This window comes from Echinops telfairi, unplaced genomic scaffold (genome assembly GCF_000313985.2).
Source record: "Echinops telfairi isolate 266 unplaced genomic scaffold, ASM31398v2 ScPeMD7_7475;HRSCAF=8513, whole genome shotgun sequence".
NCBI lineage: Eukaryota > Metazoa > Chordata > Mammalia > Afrosoricida > Tenrecidae > Echinops > Echinops telfairi.
In genome coordinates this window covers 14651886-14678912 of record NW_022111379.1, presented here as the reverse complement: position 1 = coordinate 14678912, position 27027 = coordinate 14651886, and the positions used below count along the sequence as shown (strand labels likewise).

General features: G+C 42.6%; 1 protein-coding gene across 1 annotated transcript in view; it reads right to left on the bottom strand.

The window, feature by feature from the left end:
- PLEKHH2 (pleckstrin homology, MyTH4 and FERM domain containing H2) overlaps positions 1 to 27027 on the bottom strand; it is a 128030-nt gene that overhangs the window by 18081 nt on the left and 82922 nt on the right. Inside the window, exons 19-24 of the mRNA XM_013003918.2 lie at positions 20070 to 20249; positions 16833 to 16930; positions 14950 to 15127; positions 13552 to 13707; positions 10929 to 11026; positions 710 to 851 (exon numbers count right to left, since the gene is read on the bottom strand). Of these exons, the coding sequence (XP_012859372.1) occupies positions 710 to 851; positions 10929 to 11026; positions 13552 to 13707; positions 14950 to 15127; positions 16833 to 16930; positions 20070 to 20249 (852 nt within the window). The remainder of the gene's footprint in view (positions 1 to 709; positions 852 to 10928; positions 11027 to 13551; positions 13708 to 14949; positions 15128 to 16832; positions 16931 to 20069; positions 20250 to 27027) is intronic.

The following is a 27027-nucleotide window of genomic DNA, read 5'->3' as shown; positions in this document are numbered from 1 at the left end:
GAGGCTCACTGAGCTACTTATCTCTCCACCCTTCAATTAACCCAGGTTGGCACAATAAACTTGAACTATCTCAAGGACAGTGTCGAAATGCCCGGTAGGATTTCCAAGGCGGCAAGCTTTACAGAAGCTGACTGCTATCGCTTGCTTCCCACAAGCGGCTGGTGGAGTCCAACCACTCCGATCATTTGGATAGCGGTTGGGTCCTCAAACCACAGGACCACTGGGGCTCCTTGGAAAAACACACAAATAACTCTGTGTGCGTGTGTGTGTGTGTGTGTGTGTGTGTGTGTGTGTGTAGAAGGCTGCACTTAGTCCTTCATAGGGATATATAGGAAAGTAAAAGGAGTACCCTAACCTTTTAAAAGACTGATTCTTTTGAGTTCATCGGGCCATTTCACCTAGAGGTCTAAGCCCTCCTGCGCTACACACAAATCCCTTTATTGAATGCAAAGCCCGGTGGCACGCTTTCAGAATCAACAAGAAACTAGGTTCCCTGTGGAAGACTGTCGCTTTCTACAACAATGCTAACACAGTGTCAACCATGTGGAGTCAAGCTGTAATGATCATGCCTGTGATTTTTAAGGTGCTACTCACAGAAACATGAAATTCCAGAGTTCCTACATGGCTATAGTTTCACTACAGTGAACTGAGTGCAGAAATTAATATCGTCTCTTCACAATGTATTTCTCTCAGAATATACGCAAGTTACCTGAGCTAAAAGAGCAGCCATTTCTAATGCCAGATCCTTGTTCAGAGGAAAGAATCCATTCACGATTTGTTCATTTGTCTGATACATTAACAGCAACTTTTCTCTATCAGTCTCTCCACGAGCTTGCACTGAGAAATACAGCCTGCCAAAACAAATAAGGGGGGAGAGGGTAGAATCTTCATGAAATGGCATGTTTGCAAAGAAGAAAATAAGTGCTGTCAATAAACCATCCTCGGTTCTCTGGGGGCTACTGACGCAGGCCACTGCTGGCTTTCTCGTCTCTGTACCATTTGGCGACAGGAGGGAAAATCCCATGTGAGGTTGAGGACACTTTGGCTCTGCTGTTTGCATACCTTGAAACGCACACTCTGAGGAAGGTCAAAAGACCCCGAGAGAAATGAGAGATGCCCACTCGGGTACGGAGTGCTGCTAGACCCCATCATTTCACTGGGTTACATGGTTGCCCAAACACTCCTGCCCTTTCGCAAACAGCGTGGACACACCAGGGAGTGAAGAACTGAACAAGATTTCAATTCAAGCATCGATATCAAATCAGGGGGACTTGCTCTGAGAATCTAAACAATAAGATTTGCACATTAAAATGTGTTTGGATTCCCTCGCCAGCAATTTTGTGGCGGTCAGGGGACGTCAAGGGGTTTCAACTCAGAGCCACTTGGTTCAACAGAAGGACGCTCCGCAGGCTGGCCCTGTGCCTTCCTCACCACTGTTCCATTGCAGCCCGTTGTCGATACCACTGTGCCAGCCCCTCTCATGAAGGGTCTTCTTTTTGGCTGAATCTCGACTTTATCAAGCTTGATGGCCAGGGACTGGTCTCTCCTGACCTCATGGGCAAAGGCAACAACTTTAAGCTGCCTGCCACCAAGCTGATTCCTATTCACGGCGACCCAAGAGAGAGAGTAGATCTACCACGGCGAGTCTCCAGGGCGGCACATTTTTCTGGGAGAAGAAAGTCTCATCTTAGGGACTCGAAATTCTTCACATATTATCCTCACGACCTGTTATAATATCAAATGGTTTTGTCTGCCTAGGAGGTTTTTCATAAGTCCGGGACCCTCTTTATCGATTGGCTGTATCATTTATTTATATGTGAGTGTCTGGGGCGATGACGCCAGGCTGCAAACCCGAAACCCACTGCCATCCGTGGATTCTGACTCATAAGGATCCCGCACAGGGTTCCCGAGACTAGACAGTTTTACAGGAGCAGAGAGCCTCACCTGTCTCTCTCAGAGTGGAGGACACTGAGAGCCCACAGTGCCACCAGCGCTCCTTGCAGGCCAGCAGGGGACACCATAAATGCAGTGACCCTGGGGTAGTAAGTTCTATTCTGACATCCCTGAGTTTGTCATGACAATTGCTGGAAAGGAACAATTTTGATCTAGTGGCTATGAAGTAAGCCAATGAGTAGGGCAAATGGTTTGCTCCCAGCTACTAACCTACAAGTTGGCTGTTCAAACCAACCCAGCAGTGCCACAGAAGAAAGGCCATCTGCTCTGTAAAGGTTACAGCCAAGAAAATCCTTGTGGTAGTTACCTAATCTGGTGCCAACTTGAGACTAGTAAGAGTGAAGGGGTGGAGTTCAGCCTGTCTCATTTGGAGGTGCTACGGAGATAAATAGCTCACAGGAGGCAGGACACAGACACTCTCTGCTTGTCTCCCTGTGAGACATTCCTGCTGACAAGCCACATGGGGACACACTGATGGAGCCAGAGCCCTGGAGCAGGAGTAGCCACGTGGAGACCCACTCCAGTGCTGAGATGCTTCCACCACTGGATCCACAAGACTTTCCACCCACTGGCCTGTGATCTTCCTGCATTCGGCATCATTGCATGTGTTGCGTGAGTCTGAAGATGAGTTTATAGATTGGTATCGGACATACGGGCTAATATTGGATGTATGGACTTGATCTGGACTGGGCTGGGATGTTTTCTTAATGTAAAATTGCTATTCAATATAAAGTTCGCTCTAACACACATATGAGTGTCTCTGGAGTTGTTTCTGTAGTCTACACGGACTAACACCACCCTTGTATAGTTCTATTCCGTAACACAGGGTCACCATGACTTCAGCTTTGGTTTTAATTAGGTGTGTATCTAATTGGATAGACTATACATGCCAGCCTTTTCCTCCTGTGCCTTTGCATGGGATGCCATGCTTGCATCAGTTGCAGAAATTCTGGTTCAGAAATGATCTCACGTCATAAGGAGTGAGAGGACAGCAGTTCAGAACCTCTGGGGAAGCCCAGGGCGGCTGGAGGGGTGGGGAGCACATTATGAGGAGTCCCTTCCATGACTGATCATTCCTCCTGCACAGACCAGGTAAAGACTAGGTCATCCTTGACAGTGGTTTCCTAAGGCCCATTCTTTATCTATAATGGTAGGACAATAGACCACGCAGGCTTGTTAACCTGTCAGAAGAACATGGCTAGGTAATGTGATGTCCAACAGAATTTTAAAAAGAGAATGATGCAGTCCACTTATGGCAAGTTTACACTTCATATGCTGTGTACAACACTGGTTTATTTTCTCTACTTGGGAGTTTGAAGCAATACTAACCCACTGTAATCCACTAGGGTTTAGGTAAGTATCTACCACAGTAGGAGACTCAGTAAGGTTTGCTTTAAGAATACAGCTTGGGAGTAAGACCCAGCTGTACAAATGGATAAGAGCAAAAACAAAACAAAAACAAACTCACGGGGGAGTGGCGAGGGAGGGGAAAAAATGAGGACCCGATGCCAGGGGCTTAGGTGGAGAGGAAATGTTTTTGAGAATGATGAGGGCAATGAATATACAAATGTGCTTTACACAATTGATGTATGTATGGATTGTGATAAGAGTTGTATGAGCCCCTAATAAAGCAAAGAAAAAACAAACAAACAAAATAACAAACTCACTGCCATCGAGCCGATGCCGACTGATAGTGTCCTTACAGGACACAGTGGAAGTGGCCCCGTGAGTTTCTGAGACTGTCACTCTTCATCGGCGTAGAAAGCACCATCTTTCTCTTACGGAGGCTGGTGGTTTCGAACTGCAAACTTTGCTGACTGCTGTCCAACACGTATCCTCGGATCAGGGCAAGATAATGGTTTCCTATCAAGTCTCACATGCTTATAATCTTGCAGTGGCCGTGAAACGGAGGCCTTATAAGCAGAAACAGGAAACACGATCCTGACCGTATGATGGGAACCGACCCGGCACCAACACCCTGGCCGACAGCAAACCCCAAAGGAAACAGCTCTAGCAACTGGCCAGGCAGTCCGAGAGGAACCGAAGAAGAACCGCAAAGACGGCTAGCGGGTGAGCGGAAGCACTGAGGCTGCGCGGGGCGGCAGGCGCCCAGGGGATGTGATGGAGGCTCTGGCATGTGGCCAAGCTCCAGCTGCTCCCGCATCCCCAGGAGGCAGGACGCGGGGGACTGCAGGCTTCCCTCCCTGCAGGCGAGGCTGGATGAGATAGCAGGCGCATCCCCCAGCCCAGCAGCTCCTCCCTAGACACCAGGGGCTGGGAATATCGAAACCAAAGCCGAACTCAGGGTGACCCATGTGTTACAGAGTGCTACCCAAACATGGCCTCCAGCGTCAGCAGGGCTCTTGGCACTGCTTGGTAATCCCTTGTTTGCTCTGGCTTCCCTACCCACTCCTTCCCAGACCGTTGATCCCTCCCTTGTCCGGCTGCCCTTCTCCTTCTGTTCTGAGTGTCCTGAAGGAGCAATCCGCAGGGGTCTCCACACACATTCCCTTCACTCCTCTGGGCACCGCGACTTCCTGAAAACATGGGGAAGCTAACCACGGGACCCCACTTCTTTGCTCTCTCCCTGCTCAGAGATCTCCGCTCCGCAAAGCCTTTTCGGACAAGCCTCCGTGCGCCCACAGCATCTTGTACGTGGGCTGTCTTATTCCTGCGACGACAAATCCCCGGGGGAGCACTGACTAGGTGATCGGAGCCCCTGTCATTTGCGAGCACGTGTCCTTCAGGCAGCCCCAGAGGTCGGCGTTGTTTTGGGGCCTGAGGCCCAGAGGCACGCAGGGTCTTGACCACGGCCTCACAGTCTGTGGCAGAGCCGGGATTCGAACCCAGGTCACCTGCCCCCTGAGGCTTGCTCTTCGTGCCTCTGTCCCTGTGTCCGCCTCTGTCCTATCCTGTCCCTGTGTCCGCCTTGGGCAGGGGACGGAGAGCTGTTTCCTTATAGGAGGTGCCCTTGCCAGTTTTGTTAAAGATATGCCTTGATTTCCGCAACTTAAAATTTACAGTAAGAAGCGAAAAGATAGAAGCGGTTTAAGTACGAATCCATTTAAAATATTAGTTTCCAAATAGTATTCTATAAGAAAAAAATAAGTTAAAAAAAAACAAACTACTAATTCCAGTTTTAACATCTAAGTCAAAATAATTAACATTCCACAATGTGCTGAATCTGAATTTTAGAATCCCCTAATACTTTCGTGAGCTCTACACAGGAAAGAAGCCTCCAGTGAGTTCCCTCTGTCCATAACAGAGGGATGGGAAGAGACTGGTTAACAGACAGAGTGCACTGGAGAGGTGACCACAGGAAATCAAAATGATAGACCTGACACGAACAGGTACATCCTTGTCAGTTGATGCCCACGCTGATGCATGATGGGCTTTCTCTGATTTTCAACAATTTCTGTGTGCTTTTGTTGGTGGTGTTGTTCATGTTGGGGTTTATCTCAGATGTATTTTATCATTGGGGGTGATTCTCTTGAGTTTTTGTTATATGTTTTTCTGTTTTCCCATTTATGAAACCCGGGATTGATGAAGCTATAGAGACAGCTAGTAGAATAAAGGTTTGGGCAGGAGGAGGAGAAGGGGGACCGATGGTGGGGCGGCGGGGGTGGTGACGCAGGCATATAAAAGGGGCTGATGTCAAGGCATTTAAGAAGGAAGAGAATGTTTTGAAATGGATTGTGGTAGCAATTGTACAATACTGCTTGATGTGACTGAACAGTGGAACGATAGGATATCTGTATTAGCTCCCAACAAAATGGTTTTGGGAAACAAAGAGATAGAGATAGAAAAAAATGAAGAGAGTCGGTGTTTTAGCCCTGCAATGACAGTGCTGCTTGGCAGATAGCATCTTGTACATGTGACAAATCATGAAAGGTGACAGCCAGACCCTCTGCCAGTCATGTCATTGGCCTGGGCCCGCCATCTAAGCTGTTGAAACACAGGTGCAAAGCACAGCTGTATCCAGAGACCTGGCACTTCCTCATAGCCAGGGCTATCTGGTCATTCCAGAGTTCTGCTACAATCAAACTTTCCAGTTGGTAACTAGTTTTCTGTTATCAAAGATACTGCCAGAGGCCTCTGAAAACAAGGCAATCTTCATCATGTTAGTTACACGTTATTCCCATGTGCTTCGTGTGTTATTCTCTGTGCTTTCCTAGAGGTACCTGCTAAACAGAAATATCTCGTGCTCTACCAATCCATTCACAACTATGCACACCTGTGTTCACTGCAGCATTAGTTACGATAGCACAAAGATAGAAGCCTTACCCTTCTTTGTGTCTTTCTCCATTTTACCCAAATTTAATTTTGGTTCTGACCCTAACCATCAACATCCAAATGAATATATATTACCTCATCTTCAGCACACACAGGCTTTCCAAGAAAAGTGAAAATGCACAACGGACCGAATTCGATACCTGGAGCCTTGTGAAAATGAATGCTTAGGTTTCACCAGAAGAGTTTGCAAGAGTGGAGTCTACAGACTGGCCGCAAATCTTTGGCAAAGGCATCTCTGATAAGGGTCTAATCTTCAATATGTATATAAACTTCAACAACCCAACAATAAAAACACAAACAATCCACTCAAAAGGCGGGCAACATACATGAACAAACGCTTCCCCAAAGATCACATTCAGGTGGTCAACACGAAAGAGGTTTGTGATCATGCACTTACTGCCACTGAATCGATTCTGACTCATAGTGACCCTATAGGACAGAGTCGAACTGCCCCTTGGGTTTCCAAGGCTGTAAATCCTTACAGGAGCAAAAAGACTCATCTTTCTCCTGAGGATCAGCAGGTGGTTCGAACTCCCGACTTTGGGGTTAGGAGCCCAATGCATAATCTACACTACCAGGGATCCTTTCATTAGCCAATAGAGAGATGTAAATCAAAACTACAATGAGATAACATCTCATCTACAAACATAGCAATGGTTGAAAACAACAGAAAACAGTTCAATGCAGGCAAGATTATGGCGCGATTGGAACTACTAGGCTTCAGTGGTGGGATTTTAAATGGCACATCCACTACTATGGAAAGCAGTACGGCCATTCCTCAAAAAGCTAGCTATAGAAATATCTCGTGATCTACCAATCCATTCACAACTATGCACACCTGTGTTCACTGCAGCATTAGTTACGATAGCAAACAGATAGAAACAGCTGAAAGCCCATCAGTGGATGAATGGATGAGTAAACTGTGGCACATACACACAAGAAAATGCCACAGAACTAAAGAATATGAAGAGTCTGCGGATGAATCTAGAGGACAATAGGCTCAGTGAAATTAAAAAACCAAACACATGGTTGTGTAGTGGGTTACACATTGGGCTGCTAAGCAGAAGGTCAGCAGTTTGAATCCACCAGCTGCCCCAGGGGAGAAGGATGAGGTTGGCTGCTCCTGTAAAGCTCAGCAGACTGGAAGCCCTAAAGAACAGCTCTACTCTGTCCCGAAGAGTTGCCACAAGTTGGAATTGGCGTGATGATAGGGTTTTTAAAAAGATAGAATGGATATATACTTCACCACCACCCCCCAAGGAGGCGAATAACAGAAATGCAGGTGAAGGGAGACATGGACAGTGCAAGACACAAAATAACAATAATAATAATATATAATTGATCAAAGATTCATGAGGGTGGGGGAAGGGAGGGGGAAAAAAGAGAAGCTGATACCAAGGGCTCCAGTAGAAAGAAAATGTTTTGAAAAAGATGATGACAACATATGTACAGATGTGTCTGACAAAATGGATATATGTATGGATTGTGATAAGAGCTGTAAAGTAAAATAAATAAAATAAAATGAAAATAATACATAAATTAAATTAATATCATAGATTTTTCTTTTTAAAAGAAGTGTATACGAAAAAGGGATATTTTTGGTAAATGTTATTAGTGTTTTCAATTTTGTAGCAACAAGAGGCACCATAAAACACGTGCGAGGTTATGTAGACAGGTATGTGTCTAGAAAGGCATCGTCAAGAAAGCACATGTGCACATGGAGAGGTATCTGTAGACATAGACACCATTGTGAGGAGCCGTCAAATCGGTTCCAACTCGTAGCAACCCTTGTACAACACAGCAGGCATCGCCCTGCCATGTGCCATCCTCACAACTGCTGCAGCCGCTGTGACACTCCATTTCCTTCAGGGTCTCCCTCTATTGTATCAATCATAGTCCTTTCTCAGGGACTAGCCGCTCCAGATCACAAATCTAAAGCACATGGGTCTCACCATCCTCTTTTCTAAGGGGCACTCTGGCTGTAGTTCTTCTAATACCTCCGTGTTTGTTCTTCTGCCAGTCCACTGTACTTTGAAGACTCTTTGCCAACACCCCAAATGGCCCGATTCTCCTTCAGTGTCCTGATTCAAGGCCCAACTCTCCCATTACATGAGGGGATTGACAATACCACGGCTTGGGTCTGCAGAGGCATCTTGGTGCACAAAGCGACATCCTTCTCTTCAACACTTTAAAGAGGTCTTGTGCAGCACATTGTTTATACTGTTGAAAAGAGGTATTTGCCATGACGAAGTTGTTGCCCTTGCAAAATTCTACCATGCGATCTCCAGCTTCGTTTCTATCACCAAGGCTAGATTGTTTGTCTTTGTTTCCAACTTTTACCTTCAAGTTGCTAACAATTATCAATACATCTGGAACATGTTGTGGAAAATGAAACCACTGTCACTGAACAATCCATGCAGTAATGGACAAATGAGAACCTAGCTTGCTATGGGCTCAAGAGACTTGGAAGTTGTTTAAAGCACTGTCTCTAGGCCTCAACTCTCAAGATTCGGATTCAGGAAGTCTAATAATGTGCACCAGAGGGGACTTAAGAACGAACATTTCCAGCATGCCTCCTGTGACGTGGCTGATGCCGGCCCGGACCAAACTCTGAAAATCAGTGTTCTAGCCATCACCCAACTAGAAGAACCAACATCTAGAATCTGGTGCAAGTTGTCCCGCCTGCTTTCCTTACCAATCACTAAAAAGCAACAGATGAAAGGTGCCATCAGTGGAAACAGGTTCTTCCAAGAGTAGCCCATCAGATTCCCATTCTCACAGCAATGCCCCCTATCTCTAGGAAGGGCTGGTTTCAAAACCTGAAATACCAAAGCTTCAGAGTCATGTCCTTGTTACTTGGACTTCTGGCACATCATTACAGTTCACAATTACACATGACCTCACAACCATCAGTTTCCACTCAGGCCAACAGAGGCTTTCCAGGCGTGGATAGTCTCAGATCATGGTCACTGTGGCTGTTCTAGAACAGGAAGAATTCATACCACGAGTGTACCATATCTACTTACCCATCTCCCGATTAATAAACATGTGATTTCCCCACTAAAGTTTTACTGTGAAACAAAATGTGGCAAAGATACTGAAATGTCTACTTAAGTGGGTATTTCTGCAGAACAGATTACTAGGAAAAGAAATAGTGAACTGGATCAAAGGCTATAACATTCTTTATATTATACAGTGACTCCACCTCTTACATTCCATTAAAAAAAAAAAAGTTAATGCTACACCAATAACTCCACCAAGATTTTTGTCTACTATTTTAGAAACTCATTATTTTATGGAGTATAACATCCAAATAAAAGCAGATGTGTATCTGCTTACATATAGCTGATTGAATTAATTGAAATATATATTCAATGCCTAAAAAGCACCACTTTCTGTTAATATACAGAAGAAGAAAAAAACATATTCTTTTTTTAGAAAAGAAAAACTGGCTTCTAACGATAGGCCAAAATGTATTTAAATTTCATCTATTGAGAAGTGATGGGCTCTGGCCCAACTGGCTTTTCCCAACTCCTGAAACAAGATACACCCCCGCCCCCACTACAGACGTTTACACACCCTCCTCGCTCCCTTGACACTCCGTCCCCCCTCTGCTGCCGATGGCTTGGCTCAACCGTCATCTCATCAAATCCGCCTCCCAGATGTCTCCAGGCTAGGTCAGGCTGCTTGTTCTATGTTTCCACAGAACCACACTCCCTGCCTTCTGAGAACTTAATTTGAAATTATACATTCATTAGAGTGATGATAAGATCAGCAACCATTTTTTCCACGAGCCTGTAAATTTAATAAGATCAGGAACTCTTGTCAGTTTTATTTTCCTTTCATTCAGCACATCTGGCTAAGTATCCAGCTTGTCTGATTAAAGGTCAAGAAATATTTAAGGACAGAGAGTGAAGGAGGGAGACCATGAGAAAGGGGGCTTCAAAAAGTTCATGGAAAAAGTGAATGAAAAGATACTGGATTTTTCCTCCCACGGCTTCCTAAAACCCTCTAAGATGGATGAGAATAAAGGACTATGAATATATAACTTTCATTACACCAGAGTTAAACATTTTTTTTGTCCTTACAGCAGATCTGCAGTAGGAGACTCAAGCAATCAAATCTTTATGAAAAATGGGGTAAGTGTGTTAAGGAAAATGTTGACAGTAAAAATTTACCCTTACATGAACTCCTCCAAGGCATTATCTTTGGACATCCTGTCAGGAGAGACCAGTCCCTGGAGAAGGACATCGTGCTTGGTAAAGGAGGGGCAGAGGAAGGTCCTCAGGGGGACGGAGGGACACGGTGGCTGCAATGATGGGCACAGGGACAATGGGAAGGCTGGTTCTGTTGTGCAGAGAGGGTTGCTATGGGTCAGAACCGATGGATGGCCCCCGATAAAAGCAACAATAAGGTAGCATCTGTTTTCTTTCCTAACGTTTTCTTGTTCTCATCTTGGTCCAGATGTATATTCTTATGAAATATCATTCATGACACTCGGAGGAGGAGAACCAAGACCTTGTGTGAATGCCTCCCTACGAAAACAAAGGTAGCATTTACAGAGAAATGAAGAAAGAAATAGGGTAACTTTCATTGCTGTTCGTCAGCAACCGACCTGCAGGTGCATGATTTGAGTACAATCGTGTTCTCAAGGGCTTTGTGCTGGGAGACGGGTTACGCACCTGCTTTTATACGTTAGACGAACAGTTCGTGTTCCTTCACACTTTCCAGGCTGCTGCTCTTTGGAAGCCTGTTCCCATTTAGAAATAATGTCACAAACCTGGAATGGAATTGGCAAAGTGAGCTTTGCAGTAACTTACTAGGCGCATACAAATACAAGGCCAGTCTGCCTGTATATGGACTGAAATGTCCAATTAATACAATCAAATCAAATGTACTGAAGCCCTTTGTGTTTAATTATAAACTGCTCTTTGGTCGACTTGCCCTCTTGGACACACATTAACTTTGGCCTGTGACCATGAAATTTTTTTTTTAACTTAAAAGGGAATCTTAATGCAGGACTCCTGAATCTGCAAACAAGAAGATTCCTGGAATTTTTTCATGGGTTGGTCACTGAAAAAGTAACTTCTGTGTTTATGAAGACTGGAATTACTGAAGTTATCCCAAAGAAATCTGCAACATAATCTTAAGATTCTTTGATTGGGAAAATATAAAAATTCTTCAGGAATCAAATGAATATTTTAAAGACTTGTTGTTTAGAGAATTATACATAAACTTTATTTTTCAGTGGGGTGAGGCTGTTCTCCACCAATGCCCTTAATAATTATTCAGTTCAACTCAACCAAAGGTACAAGCTTATGGTGTTGACTAAATATTAACAGCAATGCTTTAGGAATGTTCATCTAAAATGGATATTAAGACGTGTTGAACTATACATAACACCCCCGGGGCTGAGGAGACAGGACTAATTTATAAAGATTTTCAAATGACAGCCAAAGAAATCGTGGAGGGGTTGGGGGGTGGGGAATACTGTACTTACTAGCCTACACTCCTGATTAACTAACCTTAGTTTTCAATAGCAGTCTGTGGCGCCTTGGAAGAAATGTTGGCTATTTTTGCAGCTGGCTTTGGAGTTTGAAGAACATAGAACTGTTTCATATAGTTTCACCTGTGAATTATTCTTTATGAATCTGGCTCTTCTACACCTCCCCAATTTTTAATCTCCGAATCACAGAAACCTGTCACCTGTCCTAAGGCACTTATTCCCCAGGGCCATGTGGAAACCCGTCAAGTAAGCACAGGGTCCAGACTCGGTTTTAGCAGTTGGTTTAGGGGACGGAGTATCCCTCTCTGAATCTCAAGTTTATGCATCTGTAAAGTAAATGGATTGTTTCCCAGATCCATTGGCTTCGAGTTGATGCTGACTCCGGGTGACCCCATGTGTGACTGAGTACAGTTCTGTTCCACGGGGTTCCCACAGCTGTTTTTTGAAAACTAGATGGATAAGCCCTCTAAGGTGCTTCTGGGTGGGCTTCAACTGCTCAGCTTCATTTGGCAGCTGAGAATGTTAGTTGCTTGAACCATCTAACTCACTGACACAGTCATTTCCGACTAACAGCGACCTCTAGAACAGAGGTTCTCAACCTGTGGGTTGCGACCCCTCGGGGGTCGAAGGACCCTTTCATCACAGTAGCAAAATGACAGTAATGAAATAGCAACGAAAATAAATTTATGGTTGGGGCGTCACCACCACATGAGGAACTGTATGAAAGGGTCATGTATTCGGAAGGTGGAGAACCACTGCTGTAGGGCATGTTAGCACTATCTCTGGGTTTCTGAGACTGTCACTCTTGTGGGAGTAGAAAGCCCTGTCTTCCATCAGAGGAGCGGCTGGTGGTTTCCAACTGCTGACTCTGCGGTTAGCAGATCAACTCCTAACCACTATGCCACCAGGGTCAGACGGGGCCTCTTCAAATCTCCTTGTGGTTCTATAAATGTACATCTCTAAGGTGCCATCTCTTGGTAGAAACTTGACTGAAACCATTTGACCACGATCTGGAAAAGGATGAACATTTAAAAAAATGCCTCCAATTTCCTTCTCTTTGTTGACTTTTTTTATGGCTGGAAATCCTTCTTTATTTTCCAAAGATTCCTTTTCTACCCATTGTTCACCTTCCAGTTCAGGGTTTCCCAATTCCTAATGCTGACCCGAAGTGTCTCATCTGTGGATCTTTAACTTTTACTTTCAACTACATTTTAAGGCACAGGACGTCTCTTTCCCGTTTCCGAGTCTCCCTGGTTCCTCTCAGAGGGTCCGGGCCATCCCTTGGGACACAGGAAACAATAGTTCACTGCCATCCAGTCAATTGTGACCCACAGCGACCCTATAGGACAGGGCAAAACTGCCCCTGTGGCTTTCCAAGAGTGTGTAACTCTTTACGGGAGGAGGAAGCCTCATCTTTCTCCTGTGGAGCGACTGGTGGTTTCGAACTGCTGACTTAGTGGTTAGCTGCCCAATGTGTAACACCCTCTGAACAACCTCCTATCACTAAGTAAATGAATGAAATGGAAAGCCAACCTATTATCCTTCCACACCTCCATCCTGAGATTTAGGGTTTTAGGTCTATTATTACTCCTCTTTTTCCTCTCTTTTCCATCAGATATATAAACTCTGAATTGTGAGTTTCGATGGTATCATTAAAGCCCTGCAGCTGTTTGTTCTGCATTCTGAAGATGAGGTGGCTTACATTTTTGGGAAAATTCCTGAGCGAAACGAACTCTTTTCAAATAGTTTCGCTTTTCTACTGTGTGCTGGATCGCTTCCTGCCAAGGCTGCGGCTTTACCTTGATGTTCCCTTGAGGACAGTGCTCGTGGTCCCTGCCAGAAGGGTCGTCGGTGAACAAAGCAAAGCCAGACTGGGCCGGCCTCCTCATCCCCGTGTCCTGGTTCAGGGTATTCAGAAATTCCTCCACTGTGGTGGATGCATCAAATCCAACGACCTAATCAGAAATCACAGGGCACTTCTTTTCATAAAAGGATATACGGTCCAAACTTCCATTTCAGGGAGGAAACAAGACAAAGTTGGGGCATGATTAATAACAAGGGGTATGTGTGTGTGTGTGTGTGTGTGTGTTTTAAATCATTTTATTGGGGGCTCGTTCAACTCTTATCACAATCCATCCACCTATCCATTGTGTCAAGCGCATTTGTACATATGTTGCCATCATCATTCTCAAAACATTTGCTTTCTACTTGAGCCCTTGGTATCAACTCCTCATTTTTTGACAAGGTGTGTTTATTCAGGCACGTTAACTGTTTTGCTCCAAGCCTCACTGAAGAAAATTAATATTGTCACTTCAGTATTTAGCTTGATGTGTGAATCTGGAAATCTCCGCTTCAGCCAACAGATATGAAATCAAGCTAAAAAGATCACTTGACAACTAGAAATGCCTTGTATTTGTCATGTCTCTCCATTAAACGAAAACCAAGAACTCTAGGATAATATGTAATTCTAGGATAATATGTAATCTTTAAGATGAAAGAAAACAAACACAAAATACATTTGAACAAATGGGTTCTTTTATCTATTTAATGCTTGTTTCTTCAGTAGGCAGATAAGTATCTGAATTCCATGATAAAAGACTTATGGCTGTAAAGACTAATTGCTAGTTTTGGAACATGTTTTGCTTCAATTAATCAGCAAGCCTCTTGATCTGAGAACTGGGAGGGTTGGAGAAAGTCTTCTCAGATAATCCCTGAGACCGGGAGACTTCAAAGGAGACGAAAATTGTCCCTAGCCAATATCAGTAATCATTTTCTCACCACACTATCGCACTGCCCGGGGAAAGTTTCAACCAAGGAACGTTTGTTCCTTGAAGCTCTTCCTTTATTCACTTCAATGCGGATTTGATGCACATCCTTTCTGGCAAAACTCTTTCAAAACTCAGATGTTTGGATATAGGACTTACTGTCTCCGTATGCTGATCAGTGTTGGTTGCTGATAAAGGTACGTAGGATGCACAAAGGCTGTGAGGCTAAGCATGTTTTCATGAGTGTGTGTGATGATTGTTAGGCGCCACGGAGTCCATTCTAACTCCCAGCCACCCCGTAAGACAGAGCAGAACTGTCTGGTCCCCAGAGCTGTAACCCGGTGGGAGCAGATGGCCACATCTTGCTCCGACTGAGTGCTTGGTGGGCTCTTAGCGTCCGCGACTGCTCAGCTGTTAACGAGGCTCACCTACCTGATATATTCCATTCATGAAGTGGACCGGGATACTGAAGGGCAAAGAGTGATGATAAGGATTTCGAAGAAGGGTGGAAAGAATTTCCATCCTGGAGGGTCTTGCTTCTCGGTCGCCATTTTGCTGCGTTCTTTCTACGCATCGCTGGCAGTAAATGGCATATTTTCCAAATTCTGTCCTATAAGACAAAGCCTAGGTTCAAACCCAAGGAAATGTTTAATTCAAGCCTCACAGGCAAATGATTCAGAGAACGCTCCTTGCTGTGGGTGGCCGGGTGGCCTAGTGGCTAGGTAGTGGACTCCTCACCACCAGGTGAGCACTTGGAAACCACCAGTCCCTCCGAGGGAAGAAGAGGAGCTTTCTACTCCCATAAAGAGCACAGCCAGGGGAAGCACAAGGCCACTTGTACCCTGTCTGTAGTCACAGTTTGTCAGAATCGGCGAAATGGCAGCAAGTTTGGTTTTGGGTGTCCTGGCTGTATGTTATTATACGTGTCTCATGTTAATATTCATAACCATGTTTCTCTTTGAATCTGCCAGACTTTTCTCAAATTCCAATGTCTTTATTATTATAACCACCCGATCAGACTTCCTATAAAAGCGTTTTCCATCTTTTTTGTAGTCTTTTCATCACAAATTGAATGGAAAATTCTAACTCACTACCATTGAGTCGATTCCAACTCATAGTGTCCCTAGAGGCCTGGGTGGAACTAGCCCTGTGAGTTTCCAAGATTGTAACTCTTCATTGGAGTAGAAAGCCTCCTCTTTCTTCCTTGGAGCGACTGGTGGTTTCGAACTGCTGATCTTGTGGTTAGCAGCCCAACGAGTAACCATTATGCCACCAGGCCTCCTGAATGTAAAATGACCACTCACTAAAAATGTAGAGATCGTCATTATATTCACAAGCATGGAGAAAATAATTATATAAATAATAGCGGAGGAGCACATCATAAGGCCAGGATGGCGACAGAGTTCCACGTTTGAAGAACGTTGGGGAGCGAAGCTGGCTACTGGCGGAGGTGAGGAATAATCTTCAATAATGTGCAACAGGCTGCTGGCATATTTTCCTTCTTTACCCTAGAAAGTCTGCACTTCTTAAAAAAAGACAAAGCATTAAACAAAAACCACCACAGGAAATACATATAAAAACTGGATGGAGATCTTATTTGCTCTCATGTGACATCTCATCTTATAATATTTATAAAAGCCGCTTGGCCGCATCTCTAAAGACATTTACACTCAGTGTCACCCTTTATCTGGACTCCTCAGTGACTCAATTGAAATCACATGGCCTTGATCATGGAGTCCCTAAATATAGCAGAATTGGAGGATTTGTTTTTTATGGCTTACAAGCTGGGTTTTTTTGGTTATTACTGGTCTCATTGTGTTAGTTCTGGAGTCTTCTTAAACAGCCTTACACACACCACTTGATGCCCAAAATGATCCTCATAAGCCCTGAGGGGTGTCCTGGGTCCCCAGGAAGCAAACTCATCTAAAGTGGATTGTATGCTGTTTCCTTCCAAGAGAGTGGACATTCTAGAGCAGTTTAATACATACAATTAAAACAGGAAGCAAGACCATAAGGCAAGCCTTCCACAGGAAAGTATTCCATAGAAATGGCAATAGGGAAAATGAAGGAAACAAGATAGAATAGTCTCTGTCTTAAACTTTTCACTTAAACATTTTTGTCTTTGCAATCATCTTCTACGAATCTAAGGACTTAATGTAACAAAGAACACCTTTTCCAAGCCCCACATAAATGATGACCAAGGGTTTCGCACATTCTTCGACACAGGGGCCTAGCTGACGATGAAATACTCTGTGGTTAACGGTGGGCTTACAGAGGTGACACGAACAGACCGACGGACTAGTTTCTCTGCACACCTGGAGTCTGCGTTCCTCTTCAGATGGAGCCTGAGGAGCCACAGGAAAGGATGGTGGGGAAGGAAGAGCCCAACACAGAGCGCCAGGAGCTGCCAGCCCTGGACAAAGAGAAGCACCATCCGTGAGACACCACATGCAGCCAGAGGTTCCAGTCAGATGCATGTGACGGAGCAACGGGCTGATGGCAGGTTCTCTGAACCCCAGACTGCTTTTGCGAACATTTACAATACGTAACTTCTACCTGTGGCCAGGACCATGATCCATTGTCTACAGCTACCCACGCTGGAATTCTTCCAACACGCAGCTCTGGCTGCCCTCTTGGACAGCACACTCAGAGACGAGAGATACTGTTTTGGCTCATTTATATATCTACCTGTTTAATGACATCTGATGTCACAATTTTGAGAAATGTCAATCATATGACAGTTAAAAAGCCATATGTGTATAAAAATAGCCAACCAATGACCCACGTATACATGGATGCACTCTACAAACTTAAATGGCAGATATAAGAATGTGAACCAAGGTTATCTTTAGGTTATAGGATTATATATGGTTTTTATTCTTCCTTTATTCAGTATTCTGTTTTACCTCCTTTTTTCTTTCAGCTAGCAAGTATAGTTTTAGTAATTCCTAAAATGTTATGTATTGTAAAACGCAAAAGTGAAAAAGACACTGTTTCTGCCCTTGAAAAACTCAGACTCTTCGTTGGCAATGTTAATGTGTGTGTGTGTGTGTGTGTGTATGTATTTTACTGTTACCAAATGGAAGAAAGGACTGACTGCTGTGGGAACCAGGGCAGGGGTCATAAAAGAGCCACTGCTGAGGTCATACAATGAAGTCCAGAAGAGGAAGCCAGGCAACAGGACCGGCACAAGGCACACAGTGAGGGTCATGTAAAGACAGGCAGGTTTGAAGATGGAGAGAGCTCATTCTTGGCTGCATGTGGGACCCAAGATGCACAAAATGGAGTGGAGAAAGATGAGGCTTCTGGGTCACATTAGCAAGGGCCAATGATAAAAATGAAGATTCGGGGCCCCTACCTTGCAAAAGGGCCTTCCAAGGGCCTGGAGAGACCCTATGAATTGTGTTGACCATAGTCACCTGCCTTATTTGGTTTTTCTTAACCAAAAGTTAAGTATATTTTGTTATTATTACTATTATTTTATTAAAGAGGGTTCTCCAAGTTGCTTAAGTCTAAATTCTCATAAAACCTGGAACCACCCAGGAGGTCTGTGTCTGCTAGCATAAGCAATTCCCGTTTTATCCTGTGGTTAACAGTGAGTCCATTAGACATTTAAGATTAAAAGGGCAGCATTTACCCAGGGAGAAAGTTCAGAGGGTTAGCAAAGAGGGAGGGATGGAAACAGGAAAGACAGGGAAGAGGTAGGACAAGAGATGATACACCGAGGGGACTGAAATCGATGAGTTCAAATGAAATGCGAATGAAAAACTCATCATCTACTTAATAAACTTTCACCCAATTAATAAAAAAAAGTTTTTAAAAGGAAAAGATAGAAGCAAGCATTCATTAGAGTGTAGACACAAATGACTAAAAAACGCCTGGAAAATATCGCCAATTGTACTTAAAGAACCCACTGCCATTGAGTCAATTTGAACTCATAGTGACCTATAGGACAGGGTAGAACTGCCCCTGTGAGTTCCCAAGACTGTAACTCTTTATAGGAGTAGAAAGTCCCATCTGTCTCTCTCAGAGAGGCTGATGGTTTCAAACTGCTGACTTTGCAGATAACAGACCAAGGGATAACCACTATACCACCAGGGCTCCTATTCAATTCATGAGTTATTTATAAAGAATATCTTGAAATGCTACAGAAATGCCACTTTTTTACCTGGAAATTAAAATTTTAAATTACAGTAACTATTCTTGAAGATATAGAGAAATTCTATAAATGGATTCAGAGGAATTAACTGAACTTGTGCACAATGACTAAAGGTTAAAGATGTCTAATGAAGAGGTATGTCTTTTAAGAGAAATAATGGAAAAATGAATTTTTAATAATTAAAATTAATGAGCTCATTAGTGTTTTAAAGAATCCTCAAGAATATACAGGAAATGTTAATGCACTACAGCTTTTTAAAAAGTTGTATACACAATGTAACTCTAGCAATAAGAAAAAGTGTGAGGGTGCTCCAGTGGCACAATCGGTTAGCGCGCGGTACTTATAAGAAAAAGTGTGACTATGCACACATGCATATATACATTTTTATATAATAACATATGTATATAGATAAATCAAAAGGCTATACATCAAAATATGAATTGCTTTTTTAGTTGACATACTTTTCCTATTCAATGTGTAACATTTTTAAAAAATAAATCATTTTACTGGGGGCTCATACAACTCTTATCACAATCCACACATACATCCATTTGTACATTTGGTGCCCTCATCATTCTCAAAACATTTGCTTTCTACTTGAGTCCTTGGTATCAGCTCCTCAGTTTTTCCCCTCCCTCCCTCACCCTTGATAATTTATAAATCATGATTATTCTTTCATGTCTTACACTGTGCTATGTCTTCCTTCACCCACTTTTCTGTTGTCCGTCCCCCAGGGAGGGGGTTATATGTAGATCCTTGTGATCGGTTCTCCCTTTCTCTCCCACCTTCCCCTTACCTCCTGGTATCTCTACTCTATTGGTCCTGAGGGGTGATCTGTCCTGGATTCCCTGTGTTTCCTGCTCTGATCTAATCTGTACCAGTGTACACCCTCTGGTCTAGCCGAATTTGTAAGGTAGAATTGGAATCATGATAGTGGTTGGGGGGGTGGGTAGGGCAGGAGGAAGCATTAAAGAAGTAGAGGAAAGTTGTATGTTTTATCAGTGTTACACTGCACCCTGACTGGCTTGTCTCCTCCCCACGACCCTTCTGCAAGGGGATGTGCAGTTGCCTACAGATGGGCTTTGGGTCCCCACTCTGCACTCCCCCTCATTCACAAGGATATAATTTTTTTGTTCTTTGATGCCTGATACCTGATCCTATCAACACCTCATGATCACACAGGCTGGTGTGCTTCTTCCATGTAGGCTTTGTTGCTTCTCAGCTAGATGGCCGCTTGTTTATCCTCAAACCTTTAAGACCCCAGACACTATATCTTTTGATAGCCGGGCACCATCAGCATTCTTTACCCAATGTGTAACATTCTTACAATTGGAGTGGTGGTGGTGGGGAATTCATCACAGTAAATTGCATTTATATGTAGCACTATACATACCTGCAGTGGTCCTGGTTGATTTTGTGGCTGTCTTCGTCTTGTCTGTTTAATGAGCTGACAGCAAATTTCATTCTGTAGCTCAGGATGTGTCAGACAGATTTGCAGAGCACTCTGGGCTAGAGATATGTGGTAATCAATTGCAGGGGAGTCAACTGCTGCATTTATAAAAAGCTGGCAGGTCTGAATTTAAAAAGATGCAATCAAAGTAAGAAATAATTAGATTTATCTGCAGGAATTAATATCGATTCTCTTTACAAAAAAGACCTGGAATGGCTGCATTAATATTAAACAATGTAGAATTTTACCAGGGACTGAGACAGTCATTTATAATGATAAACTAGTCAGTTTATCCAGATGCCATAAGAATCCCAAGTGCTTACATATGTATCTAATACCAAAGCTTCAGAACAGATGGAGTAAAAACTGATCAAACTGTATGGAGAAATAGACAAGTCTATGATTTAGCTAGATTTCAATGCCTCCTCTAAATTATTGCTAGAAGTAGACATAAAAATTAATAAGAATATAGAAAAACAAACACTACCAGCCAACTAGACCTAATTGATATTTATAGAACACACATTTATAGTGCATAGAATATGCACTTTATGGGCACATGAACATGAATGATCTCTCTTCCTACTAGACTATAAACTTTTTAAGGTTTTATTTATTTTTGTATACACTGCTTATCTTAGAGTGGCATAATGTAGCCACAGTAAATGTGTATGGAATGAATGAGGCCAAAATGAAACATAGTATCTATAGAGTTTATTAATTATAGTATCTAATTAATTCTGCTATCTATAGAAAGGCTAAGAAATGTTCATAAACACCTAGGGTTGGCTTTAATTACTATGTTGCTCTTTATCCATGCTGAAAACAGAATATAACCCAATTAATTTATTCTCTAATCTAAAACATCACTGTCCTAATCACAACCTGAAATGCTCAGTGACAAAGGGATTTCCATCATCAAATATTGATGGGGGTAAAAATAATAATTTATAAATTATCAAGGGTTCATGAAGGAGGAAAATGAGCTGATGCCAAGGGCTGTAGTAGAAAGAAAAGGTTTTGAAAATGATGATGGCAACAAATGTACAAATGTGTTTGACACATAGATATGATAAGAGCTGTCCGAGCCCCCAATAAAATGATTTAAAAAAATAATTATGGAGAAGTCTAGGAAATTGGTTATGCATATCAACATATTATAGGGTCTGAGAATTCTTGTAGGTATAACCCCCGCCAAACAAACAAACAAATACCTGTTTCATGTTGTTTCGCTTTAATTTTCTAAACTTATTTGTCTAGAAGTCCTCATTTTTTTGTTTTTTTCCAAATTATCTCAATTAGAAAATGGTAGTCTAAGTAATTCAAAGAAGATATAAAGAAATACTTTTCTTTCCCCAAAGGTTACAACCTAACCTTTCTTAAAACCTTTTAAAGTCGACTATTAATACTGATCATTCTTCTTTTTCCAGCTCCTTGTAATAAAACTGCCAAAGCTTGGTATGTTCGGTTCACTGAGTAGTAGCTGCTCCTACTTGAAATACTTTGGGATGGTCTTGCTTGGAGACATAGAAAGCAGCTATAACTTCCACCTATTTTTAAATGAACTCTTACAAATATGTGTATGTTGAATGTATGATTTCAAAATTACTGTTATAAAGAACTAAATATCTTGGGTTTGCTAAAGGCATTAAAATTCATCTGGTAGCAAAATAAAAATACTAAGTTCTTTGGAGTAGGCAACTCACCTACAGCAAACTTTCCTCCTGAGAGCAAATCCCCGAAGACAAGAACTACTACTGTGACAGTGCAGTTAGATTTTGCTTTTTAATGGATAGGATGACAAGTTCAAACTCGCTGAGTCAATACTGACTCGTAGAAAGCCTATGGGCAGAGAAGAACTTGCCCCTGGGAGTTTTCGAGACTCACTGTTTAAGCGAGTAGAAAGCCCCGTCTTTCTCCCGAGGAGCAGCTAGTGGTTTTGAATTGCTGGCCTCTCGGATCGCAGTCCCACTTGTAACCACTCGGGCTCCATTTTCAGACCATGTATACTTAGCATATTATTAACATAGTAGGATATAAATCTCGCTCGCTATTTTGTTTGTCCTACCTGTTCTCTTTGTCCCTTTCTTTCTCCTTCTGCTTATTTTTCATTATGTGCTTTTTGTTATTTCCTGGCTTACTAGCTATACCTCTTTGTTTTGTTGATTAAATGGTGTATAGCACATATTTTGATCTTATTCCACTCTACCTTTTAGGAATAGTGTATCACTTCATGTAGTCTAACAAGATTACAGCAGCATATTTATTTAGTTATTTATTTTATTGGGGGCTCATACAACTCATCACAATCCAGTAGCATATTTTATTTTCCCTCTCCCAGCTGTTTTGTTATTGCTGCTATACATTTGACTTCTGCCTATGTCAGGAACCCTTAAAGACAGTGCTGTTGTTTTGGCTGTAAACAGCTATTACCTTTCAGAGACATTTAAATAATAAAGGAAAATGTTTATTCGCCCACAGTTTCCATTTGCACTGCTCTTTACTCCTATGTGTAGATTCATATTTCCACCTGGAAATATTACTTTTTCTGCATAGCTGAATTTCTTAAATAATTCTTATAGTGCTGGCTTGCTGGCAATAAATTCTTTCAGCTTTTCTGTGTCTGAAAGAAGCCTTTATTTCGCCTTTGTTTCTGAAAGATACAAATTCTAGGTTGACAGACTGTTTTAATGTTTTTTAAAGCTATTAAATCTCTCTTATTTTCTGGCTTGCGTGATCTCCGATGAGAATTCTGTTGCCTGCGTTCATCTGTATGCTATTCCCCCCGCTACCTGCATTTGAGATTTTCATCTTCATCCCTGTCTTAAACAAATTGATACTGATGTTTCATGTGTTTTTCTGCTTGGAGCTTCTTGAGTTTCTTAGAGTTGAGGATTTCTGACTTTTACTAAATCTGAGAAATTTCACATCATTCATTTTCTGAATTTTTTCCTTCATTGCCCGTTCCTTGTATGGGGCGCCAATTGTACATACACTAGGCTGCTTGAAGATGACCTCCAACTCACTGTACTCTCTTCTTTCTTTTTACTCTTAGTTTCACTGTCCATCATTATGACTCAGGCAGGGATGTGTTAGAGTAGCGAATAGATGTATTGGGTTACATTCTGTCTTCCTCAGGGATAAAGAGTAACATGAGGTGAAATAAAGGGTTCTTTCAGACACAGAAAGGATAATGAAAGCCAACCCTAAGTGTTTATGAACATCTCTTAGCCTTTCTATAGACCCTGTGAATAATTAATTCATTCTCACTGTTGTGTTTAAGTTGACCAGGCTTTCCTTTTGATCAATCTTTCTTCCTCTGCTTTTAATCTCAGCCAGTGTATCTTCTGCCATTGGATTTTTCATCTCTAGGAATTCAATATGGATCTTTTTTTTTTTTTTAAACATTTTATTAGGGGCTCATACAACTGTTATCCCAATCCATACACACATCAATTGTGTAAAGCGCATTTGTACATCGTTTCTCAAAACATTTTCTCTCCATTGAACCCCCCGACATTAGGTCCTCATTTTCCCCCTCCCTCCCCGCTCCCCACTCCCGCATGAGCCCTTGATAGTTTATATGGATCTTATTTGCATCTTCCATGACTACCCTGAACATGAGCGTGTTTTCCCCTACCTTCTTGAACATATCTAGCCTCTAAGAAAACTCCATCCCCTGCTAGTCACATGCTTGTCATCTCCTTCCATATGGGACCAGGGTTGTTCTATGGAGCCAGAATATGGCAGAAACGATGGTATAGCACTTTTTAGATTAAGTTATAAGAACAGTTCTATTTCTGTCTTGGGCACACTCTTTCCCTCCTAGATCACTTGTTCAGGGGGATGGCGTCCGTGGTCTTGAGCAATTCTATGAAGTGAGGAACTGGGGCCTTGTCCTAGAAGCCACATGACAGAGTCTGCCATCTCCTACCATACCAGGGGTGCCTCCCCAAAATGAATTCTTTTTCAAAGCTATGTATTTAACTTTTTTTTTTTTTTACAAAACAACCTTATCACCTTCATTACACTTACTATCTCATTTGTCAAATCTGAGATTCCATTCTTAGAAACATTTTTCAAATTCATCTGTTTGAATGGCTGATAAGCACCTCCCTCGTTTTTTTCACCTCTTCTACACCGTTGAATCGCTGTCCTTTCATGTCCCTCTTCATTCATGGAAACAAAAAGTCACACAGAGTGTGGTCAGGTGAGAGGTAAGTAGGACAAGAGAGGCATGCTGTTTTTGCCCAAAACTGGCACGCTGAGATGGCTGCATGAGCAGGTGCATTGTCGTGGTAGCAAAACCAGTCCCCTGTTTGCCACAAATCAGGCCATTCTTGTCACACAGTTACACAATCTTTTCAGAACCTCCAAATAGAAAGCTTGATTAACAGTCTGAACTGGTGGAATCAACTCCAAATGCACTATCCCCCTCACATCAAAAAAACCCAAATGAGTATCGTTTTTGGGGGTACCCCCTTGTATACTCAAGTCTTCAGATGACCGCGGTCCTAGCTGAGAGTTTGACTGAAGCCTCATGGAAACGCTGAGATAACCACTGAGCTCAGCTACTCCCAGATTCCTGTGCGATTACAAACCTTTTTGAAAAAATTTTACTAAATCATTTTATTGGCGGCTCTTACAGTTCTTATGACAATCCTTACATCCATGTGTCAAGCACATTTGTACATATGTTGCCATCATTCTTTTTACATTTTCTTTCTACTCGAGCCCTGGGTATCAGTTCCTCATTTTTTTCTCCCTCCCCCAGAGATAATAAATCTTTTACAACAGTAATTTTTTTTAAATGTAGCAATAGATGATCAATAAATGTACTCATCTACTGCCAATTCAACATCTATTTACATTAGTGACTTCCCCATTATAATGTCACATTTCCTGACTCTATATGCCCAGTGGTTTTTTTCTTCTCACTCAAGAAAGTCACTGCCATCGAGTCAATACTGACTCAGAGCGACCTCCCGTGGGTTTCCGAGAATGTAATTGTGTATGGGAACTGCCGACCGCGAGGGTCGCAGTCCAGCGCCTAACCACTATTAGATGGCATCAATTATGAATACTACATTGTTGGGGGGTAAATTTTTCTGTATTCATAAATATGTTTTACATTTGTTCTGTGATAGAATCACTTGGAAATAATGTGACTCTTCAAAGGCTTGCTGTTCAGTTTTGTTAGAGGGAATCAACCTGCCTTTAGTCTAGAAGCACAGCTAGCCCCATTACTGAAGTCATGCGCTTCAGGGGACTCTACTGGATGCCCAGCTGTCAGGAGCTCTTTCCGTCTGCCTGATGGGAGCAGGAGCTATTTCCCACCGTGTGTCAGTGTAGTCATGCCCTTTTCCTGTTCTTCTCGACAGCCAGGCACATCTGCTCACGTAATGTAGTTAGCGGTTCTCAGTGGAAAATAAGGGACTCTCTCAGCAGCATGCTCACTCTCGTACTCTTTCTCGCCAACTCTCTCCTCTGTGCTCTGTAGATTCTGATCCTGTAGATTCATATCGGAACGTTTTTTCTGCAACTCCACACGCTCTGTCTGGGCTCCCTCTCCGTGCACTGCAATCATGAAACCCTTTTCAGGCAGTAAACTGAGCAACAGTAAGCCTCATTTCATGCATTCATATAAGGATTTCTATCTTGTATTGCCTGCTTTTCAGTGTATGTAAACTACTGACTTTCCTTATTTTTCCGTTTGTTTGTTTCCATGGTTTAAAAACCCAAATTAATCTACTGCTGTCATGGTAATACTGACCCGTAGCAACCTTGTAGGATAGAGCTGACTTCTTATACTTTCCAAGATGATAAATCTTTACAGAAACAGACGGGCACATCTTTGTCCCACCGAGTGTCTGGTGGGTTGGAACTACTGAGCTCTGGGTTAGCAGCCAAGCACCACTGTATCGCAGTTTTAAAAACTCTCACTGCCAGCGAGTCCGTTCCAACCTATAGAACAGTGTAGAACTGTCCCTGTGGGTTTCTGAGACACACTCTTTATGGAAGCAGAGAGCCTCATCTTTCCCCAGGGGAGAGTTGTGCTTGAGTTGTAACCCAGCTGAAAGCTGCATGTGCCGATCTTCATCAGTCAGTGCTTCAAGTCCCCTTTGATTTCAGTCCGCTAAGTTGTTAGTGACCCTTCATCTAAGCCTGATGTCATGTTCTTCTTTACAGTCCCGATTCTCAGAGGATTTGCTCGGCATGCAGATTGAAGAAGTACGGGGAGCGGGTACAACGCTGACACACACCTTTTCAGTATCCCCTTGTTCTGTATCCCCCCAAACTGCCTCTTGGTCTAGTCTCTGCCCAGGTTTTGAATCCCATTCTCAATCTGTTCATAGTTTGTTATGATCACATGATCATAACATGATCACACATATCTTTGCATAATCACTAACACACAAGTAAGCATCTGTTAGTCTCTGCTTTTAGCCAAGAGCAACCAGCCATTAGCAACGACACCCCTTATTCTACATCCTCTTCTAAATCTGACTTGAATTTCTGGCAGCTTGCTGTCAATGAATTGTTGCAACCATCTTAAGATAACCTTCAGCAACATTTTACTTGCGTGTGACATTGATGACATTGTTCCATCATTTCCACATTCTGTTGGGTCACGTGTTTTGTTTTTTAATGGGCACAATACTTCTTAGTCATGATTTGATATTCTTAGCACTGGTAGATTCTGTTTATTACTTTTTATTTATTTTTTGTTTGAAATGCTCTCTCTTTTGTACATTGTTTTTTCTTTTGGAAGTTAGGTGTCAAAGTTATTCTCACTTCATAAAGATAATCTGGTGATACAAATTGCTTCAAAACAGTCTAATGTGAGGGAGCAATGAGACTGAGCAGCTAAGGACCAATCAAACATGCTACTGGGAGTGCC